Source organism: Myotis brandtii, unplaced genomic scaffold (assembly GCF_000412655.1).
Source record: "Myotis brandtii unplaced genomic scaffold, ASM41265v1 scaffold177, whole genome shotgun sequence".
In the NCBI taxonomy this organism is placed as follows: Eukaryota; Metazoa; Chordata; class Mammalia; order Chiroptera; family Vespertilionidae; genus Myotis; species Myotis brandtii.
In genome coordinates this window covers 130,109-138,762 of record NW_005356555.1, presented here as the reverse complement: position 1 = coordinate 138,762, position 8,654 = coordinate 130,109, and the positions used below count along the sequence as shown (strand labels likewise).

General features: G+C 36.2%; 1 protein-coding gene across 2 annotated transcripts in view; it reads left to right on the top strand.

Moving 5' to 3' along the window:
• Positions 1-8,654, top strand: part of LOC102247043 (guanylate-binding protein 6-like) — a 203,135-nt gene that overhangs the window by 109,246 nt on the left and 85,235 nt on the right. For both annotated transcript variants that reach the window (XM_014537340.1, XM_014537339.1), the window contains exons 12-13: positions 2,291-2,400; positions 2,619-2,815. In XM_014537340.1, the coding sequence (XP_014392826.1) occupies positions 2,291-2,400; positions 2,619-2,815 (307 nt within the window). The remainder of the gene's footprint in view (positions 1-2,290; positions 2,401-2,618; positions 2,816-8,654) is intronic.

Below are 8,654 nucleotides of genomic sequence, written 5' to 3'. Positions count from 1 at the left end.
TTGGGGCGACTGTAGAGGAGGAATGTGCACTTTGGGTGCCAGCACCCATGAGTGAAGGCTGCCCTGACTGAGCCTCACTTGCTTGGGGCCTAGCTCACTCCTGCTGGGCAGCGGGTGACAGGACGTGCTTTTCCGAATTAATTTCTGAGAGAAAACGTTGATTCTCCTGCTGCCCACAAAGGTTGAAAGTGAAGTGGTAGACATGTGGGTTGTGAGCGAGGTTCCTTGTCTGGGGGTTCCAAATCTGCTGTTGGTTTCTTTCACCGCTGACTAGAGATATACAGGGTGTCCCCCCAAAATGTATACACACTTTGAATACCTACTAATTCCAATGGTTTTAAGCATAAGAAAGGAACAACAATGGAGCTGTTATCTGTTAAAAGTGTGGGCACAAACAGGTACTTGGACATTCCCTGAGGGGTCTCAGATTGGAGAGGGTGAAGGTCAGACTGAGGGGCCCCTTCCTCCCCCCCCACCCCAGTGCACGAATTTCGTGCACCGGACTACTAGTTATATATATCAGGCAAATGCTCCCTTGTTTGACTCTTATTTCTAGGTAAGGTGTCATGGTACATTGAGTAAATTTTTTCTATTTCTTGGCAGTGCATGAATAATTGATTCAATTGCTGAGCACCATATTCCTGGGTCTCTAAGTTAGTACTGTAGATACTAGTGACCCATGTAAAAGCCCTGCCCTCAAAAAGTTTGCAGTCCTCTGGTGAAGTTCACCAAGTACTCACCAAGCATTTTGGAAGACTTTGAGACACCTCTGAATGGGATGCTTCTATAAAAGATGTGTTTGTTTTACAACATTTTAAGATGGGTTTTTGATATTTTAGTTTTCTACTAAAGGGTAAAATGAATGATTTCTCCTTTTCTGCTTTATTTTGAGACTTATTTGTAAATAGTACCTAAATTTCTACAACTTTTTATTTATGCCCAAAGAAGACGTAGAAATTTTGTGTTTATTTTTATATATCAAACAGTCTTGCTGTCTGTATAACCTATTGGTTGTCATAAGTGCCACTTCTTATTGTAATCATTTTTTTAAAATTGGGCTTTGGAATATAAATGGACAAATCAGCATTTCCTTCCAAGTTTTTCTTGATATTTTCCACTTTTGCTCTGGGGAACAACTTTAGAGAGTGTTTGTAATGGAATGAAAAGTCTGTATTGTGCCGTTATTTAGACCTGCTGTATTTTATACAAACAAATTAACCCCTCCTTTAAGGTCCTTCATCTGGTTGCCCTAGGCTCACTATCCAGCTTTAACTTCTTGACCTACCCTCTGTTCCAGTCAGATCAAATAACTCTACTTTTTTTGAAAAGACTTCTGTATGTGGCCATGTCTACTTTTGCTTCTGTGGGTCTTTCCATGTGCAAGATACCTTCACTTATTCAAATTCACACTCTGCTAAGTCTTTAATTTTCAATCAAGATGCTGAGGAAGATTTTATGTTATGTAAAATTTTCCCAATTTCAGAGTTCTGATCTTCCATGCTAGACTTGTAAATTTTAACTTAATGCTTTTTAAAATTTATATTTATTATTGAAAGTATTACATATATTTCCCTTCTTCCCCTCCTATTGACCACATCTTTCTCACACCTATCCCCTCTCCAGGCCTTCAGCATGCTTATGTCAATGTCCATGTTTTGAGCATATATGCATATAAGTTCTTTGGTTGATATTTTCTCTCCCTTCCCCCTTAATTTACTATTATTGCTACAGGTTCCAATGCTTATATATGTTACTTTTATGAAGCATCCTATAGATATTATCCTTGTTATATTCCTTGCTATAGATGTTCATCATGGCTTTGAAATAGTGACCTTGAAAGTAATATTTGTCATTTTAAACTGATTTTTAATTTTAACAACAGTGGAAATATTCAGTAGTTTCCCATAAACACTTCTTGGATATATCCCCAGTTATGTTAACTATGGAATATTTTATATAGTCCATGACCAACAAATATATGTAGAATAAATATGTGCTAATACCATTCATTGAACCTAATAGCACACCAGGTGCTGCACTAAATTACTTTATATGTTATTTTATTTCATCCAATTCATTAAAAAGAAAACCCTGTGATGACAAAATCACAGTCACAAGTAATGTTTTTGTAATTGCTAAAGCTCATATGTATATTTATTCCCATCTTCAAACTTACTTGCTTGCATTGTGAGTAACTTACCTGAAATAAAATGAAGGACTGTTAGACTTAGTGTCTGAATGAATTTCTATAGGGTAAACCCCTGAATGTCATGCCCTAATGTACTTCCAGGGCGACCCTAAGAATGACTCGTGGATCTTTGCCCTGGCTGTGCTGCTATGTAGCAGCTTCGTCTACAACAGCATGAGCACCATCAACCACCAGGCCCTGGAGCAGCTGCAGTATCCTTCTAGGAACCCAACTTACATGTGCCATGGCTTCAATGGGAATGGGGATCCAGTCAGTTTCTCCTTCCCTCTCACTTAGTTGCCTTTGGTAGACCAAAAGGAACCGAGTGAGAGTGTTCATAATACTATTTTTTGTTTTGTTTTTTGTTTTTCTGAATAGAGAAATGTGGGAATTGTGGGTAGAAAGTTTATTTTCCTTAGCCAGGTCCTAGTTACGTGACAGAGCTGACAGAACTCATTAGGGCAAAGTCCTCCACTACGCCAGATGGAGTAGAAGATTCAACAGAATTTGTGAGTTTCTTTCCAGACTTTATCTGGGCCGTACGGGATTTCACCCTGGAGCTGGAGTTAAATGGTCGTCCTATCACAGAAGATGAGTACCTGGAGAATGCCTTGAAGCTGGTTCCAGGTAACAGCATGGCTGGGCAGTGGATGGGAGGTAGTAAACATCATGATTGGAGTTGCATTTGTACTTGTAACTAGAAGTCTGCAGAAACGGTGGCTGGGAATGAGTTGAAAAGTTCTATGGACTGAAGTTTAAGTTCACATAAGAAAAGCAGAGCCTAAAGTAGAGTAAAACTATTCATAACCAATTTGTTCTTTACACATTGTAATTTAGAATCCAATTGTAACTTTTGAAACTGGTGCTAAAATCTTCTAAAGAGCTGTCACTTATGTTTATTATTTTAGCTTCTGCTTTTCTGTTTTGAGGAAAACAGCTGATCAAATACTTGTTTGGCATAAAATTACAATGAAAAGCCTACTAATGAAAAAATGTTTTTTATGTAATTAGACATAACTCTTCTAAAATGGGCATATACTTTTCTAATATCTTTATACATATGTTATTTATAAAAATGACTTTATGTTCTCATAAACCTGAAGTAGTATATTTTCTCTTTTCAATCTACCTATTTGTGTAATTATTGATAATTATTAGAATATAATTTTAATTTCTATATCAAAGATTTTTTATTTTTAAATAATTTAATTTTTAATTTAATTTTATTGTTTAAAGTATTACAAATAGTAGTGCTTATGTCTTTTTTTCCTCATTGACCTCCCCCTGGCCTCCCCTATCCCCTGGCACATGCCTTCACCCTCACCCCCAGTGTCTTGCGTCCATTGGTTATGCTTATATGCATGGCTACAAGTCCTTCGATTGATCTCTTACCTCTCCCCCCGACCCTCCCCTTCCTTCCCACTGTAGCTTGACAGTCTGTTGGATGCTTCTTTGCCTCTGTATCTATTTTTGTTCATGGGTTTATAATGTTCTTTATATTCTACAAATAAGTGAGATCATGTGGTATTTATCTTTCACTGACTGGCTTATTTCACTTAGCATAATGCTCTCCAGTTCCATACATGCTGTTGCAAATGGTAAGAGTTCCTTCTTTTTTTTACAGCAGCGTAGTATTCCACTGTGTATAAGTAACACCGTTTTTTAATCCACTCATCGGCTGTTGGGCATATAGGCTGTTTCCAAATCTTAGCTATTGTGAATTGTGCTGCTATGAACATAGGGGTGCATATATTCTTTCTGATTGGTGTTTCTAGTTTCTTGGGATATATTCCTAGAAGTGGTATTACTAGATCAAATGAAAGTTTCATTTAATTTTTTGAGGAAACGCCATACTGTTTTCCACAGTGACTGCACCAGTCTGCATTCCCACCAGCAGTGAAGGAGGGTTCTTTTTCTCCGCATCCTAGCCAGCACTTGTCATTTGTTGATTTGTTGATGATAGCCATTCTGGCAGGTGTGAGATGGTATCTCATTGTTGTTTCGATGTGTATCTCTCGGATGATTAGTGACTTTGAGCATGTTTTCATAAGTCTCTTTGACTTTCTGTATGTTCTCTTTCGCAAAGTATCTATTTAGTTCCTTTGCCCGTTTTGTGATTGGATTGTTTATCTTCCTTTTGTTAAGTTGTATGAGTTCCCTGTAAATGTTGGAGATTAAACCCTTATCAGAGATAACATAGGCAAATATGTTCTCCCATGCAGTGGGTTTTCTTGCTGTTTTGTTAATTGTTTCTTTTGCTGTGCAGAAGCTTTTTATTTTGATGTAGTCCCATTTGTTTATTTTCTCTTTAGTTTCCATTGCCCTAGGAGCTGTATCAATGAAGATATTGCTTTGACAAATGTCTGCTACTTTAGTGCCTATGGCTTCTTTAATATTTTTATGGTTTCCCATCTTATATTTAAATCCTTTATCCATTTTGAGTTTATTTTGTGTATGGCATAAGTTGGAGGACTAGTTTAATTTTTTTGCATCTATCTGTCCAATTTTCCCAACACCATTTATTGAAGAGACTATCTTGACTCCATTGTATGTTCTTGCCTCCTTTGTCAAATATTAATTGAGCACAGTAACTTTGGTCAATTTCTGGGTTCTCTGTTCTTTTCCACTGGTCTATATGTCTGTTCTTGTGCCAGTACCAGGCAGTTTTGAGAACAGTGGCTTTGTTGTATAGCTTGATATCTGGTGTTGAGGTCCCCTCCAACATTGTTCTTTCTCAAGATTGTAGCAGCTATTTGGGATCTTTTTTTACTCCAGATGAATTTTTGGAGAGTCTGTCCTAGGTCTTTGAAGTATGTGGTTGGTATTTTGAGGATTGCGATTGCATTGAATTTATAGATAACTTTGAGTAGTTTGGTCATTTTAATGATGTTGATTCTACCAAATCCATGAACATGGTATATTCTTCCATTTGTTCATGTCTTCCTCTATCTCTTTTTCAGTGTCCTGATATTTTCTGAGTACAGGTCCTTTATCTCACCGGTTCTCAAACTGTAGGTTGCAACCTCTTTGAGGGTCCAACAACACTTTCACAGGGGTCGTCCTGATATCAGATATTTACAGTATGATTCATAACAGTAGCAAAATTACAGTTATGAAGTAGCAACGAAAATAATTTTATGGTTGGGGGTTACCAAAACATGAAGAATTTTATTAAAGGATTGCAGATTTAGGAAGGTTGAGAACCACTGCTTTATCTCCTTGGTTAAATTTATTCCTGGGTATCTTAATTTTTTTGTTGCAATGGTAAATGTGATTGCTTTTTAAGTTTCTCTTTCTGTGAGTTCATCATTTGTGTATAGAAAAGCCACATACTTCTTGGTGCTAATTTTTTATCCTGCTACTTTGCTGAATTCATTTATTAAATAAAGTAGTTTTTTGATGGAGTGCCACTGGTCTATATGTCTGTTCTTGTGCCAGTACCAGGCAGTTTTGAGAACAGTGGCTTTGTTGTATAGCTTGATATCTGGTGTTGAGGTCCCCTCCAACATTGTTCTTTCTCAAGATTGTTTCAGCTATTTGGGATCTTTTTTTACTCCAGATGAATTTTTGGAGAGTCTGTCCTAGGTCTTTGAAGTATGTGGTTGGTATTTTAATGAGGATTGCATTGAATTTATAGATAACTTTGAGTAGTTTGGTCATTTTAATGATGTTGATTCTACCAAATCCATGAACATGGTATATTCTTCCATTTGTTCATGTCTTCCTCTATCTCTTTTTCAGTGTCCTGATATTTTCTGAGTACAGGTCCTTTATCTCACCGGTTCTCAAACTGTAGGTTGCAACCTCTTTGAGGGTCCAACAACACTTTCACAGGGGTCGTCCTGATATCAGATATTTACAGTATGATTCATAACAGTAGCAAAATTACAGTTATGAAGTAGCAACGAAAATAATTTTATGGTTGGGGGTTACCAAAACATGAAGAATTTTATTAAAGGATTGCAGATTTAGGAAGGTTGAGAACCACTGCTTTATCTCCTTGGTTAAATTTATTCCTGGGTATCTTAATTTTTTTGTTGCAATGGTAAATGTGATTGCTTTTTAAGTTTCTCTTTCTGTGAGTTCATTATTTGTGTATAGAAAAGCCATATACTTCTTGGTGCTAATTTTTTATCCTGCTACTTTGCTGAATTCATTTATTAAATAAAGTAGTTTTTTGATGGAGTGTTTGGGGTTTTCTATGTACAATATCATGTCAACTGCGAATAAGGACAGTTTTACTAATGTTCCAATTTGGATGCCTTTTATTTCTTCTTCTTGTCTGATTGCAATGGCTAGTACTTCCAGTACTATGTCAAACAGGAGTGGTGAGAGTGGGCATCCCTGTCTTGTTCCTTTTCTTAGGGAAAATGATTTTAGTTTTTGCCCATTGAGTATGATGTTGGCTATGGGTTTGTCATATATGGCTTTAATTATGTTGCGGTATCATCCTTTTATTCCCACTTTGCTGAGCGTTTTTATCAAGAAAGGGTGTTGGATTTTGTCAAATGATTTTTCTGCATCAATGGATATGATTATATGGTTTTTATCTCTCAATTTGTTTATGTGATATAACACATTTATTGATTAGTGGGTATTGTACCATCCTTGCATTACTGGAATAAATCCCACTTGGTCATGGTGTATGATCTTTCTAATGTAATGCTGGATTTGATTTGCTAATATTTTGTTGAGAATTTTTGCATCTATGTTCATGAGGGATATTTTCCTATAATTCTCTTTCTTTGTATGATTTTGGGATTGGAGTAATCTTGGCTTCGTAGAAAGATGTTGGAAGTGTTCCCTCCTCTTAAATAGTTTGGAATAGTCTGAGGAAGATAGGTTTTATTTCTTCTTTGAATGTTTGATAAAATTCCCCTGTGAAGCCGTCTGGTCCAGGGCTTTTGATTGTTGGAAGTTTTTTGATTACTGCTTCAATTTCCTCCATAGTTATTGGCCTATTCAGATTTTTTTGATTTCTCCTGGTTGAGTTTTGGAAGGTCATATTTTTCTAGGAATATGTGCATTTATTCTGTTTTGACCTGTTTGTTGGAATAGTGTTGTTCACAGTATTTTTTTTGTAATCCTTCATATTTCTGTAGGGTGTGTTGTTATTTCGCCTCTTTCATTTCTGATTTTGTTTATTTGGGTCCTCTCTCTTTGATTCTTGGTGAGCCTGGCTAGCAGTTCATCAATCTTGTTCATCCTTTCAAAGAACCAGCTCTTGGTTTCATTGATCTTTTGTATTGTTTTTTTTTTTCCTGGTCTCTATGTCATTTATTTCTGCTCTGATCTTTATTATTTCCTTCCTTCTGCTCACTCTGGGCTTTTCTTGTTGCTCTCTTTCTAATTCTTCTATTTACAGAGTTAGATGTTTTATTACTAGTTTTTCTTGTTTTTTTGTGTGTGTTTTTTTTAGGAAGGCCTGGAATGCTATTACCTTTCCCCTCAGAATTGCTTTCACTGTGTCCCAAAGATTTTGGATTGTTGTGTTTTCATTGTCATTTGTTTCCAGGATGTTTTTTATTTCTTCTTTGATCCCTTTGGACCCAATCATACCCAATCATTATTTATAGTATGCTATTCAGCGTTCAAGTGTTTGATTTTTTTATTGTTTTTATTGTAGTTTATTTGTAATATTATGCCATCGTGGTCTGAGAAAATGCTTGATATGATTTCAATCTTCTTAAATTTGGAGATACTTTGCCTGTGTCCCAATATGTGGTCTATCTTTTGAAATGTCCTATGTGCACTTAAAAAGAATGCATATTCTGTAGTTTTGGGGTGGGTTGGAATGTTCTAATGATGTCAATTAATTTCATCTGATCTAGTGAGTCATATAGGATTGTTCTTTCTTTGCTAATTTTTTGTCTGGAGGATTTATCCAGTGATGTTAATGGGGGTGTTAAAGTCTCCTACTATGATTGCATTGCTGTCAATCTCTCCCATGATATCTCCCAGAAGTTTTTTTATGTATTAGGGTGCTCCTGCATTGGGTGCATATATGTTTACCAAAGTTATAACCTCTTGTTGTATAGACTCTTTAGAATAATGAAGTGGCCTTTCTTGTCTCTTGATATGGCCTTCACTTTGAGGTCTATTTAGTCAGATATAAGTATTGCTACCCCAGCATATTTTTCCTTTCCATTTGTCTGCTAGATATTTTTCCATCCCTTCACTTTCAGTCTGTGTGAGTCCCTTCTAATGAGGTGGGTCTTCTGTAGACAGCATATATATGGGTCATGTTTGCTTATCCATTCATTCACTCAATGTCTTTTGATTGGAGTATTTAATCCATTTAAGTTTAATGTTATTATTATTATTTTTTTTACTCTTTTTTTATTGCTTAAATTATTACAAAGAGTATTACATATTTCTCCTTTTTTCCCCCCGCCCTTGACAATCCCCTGGCCTCCCCTACCCCCCAGTGTCTTATGTCCATTGGTTATGCTTATATGCATGCATA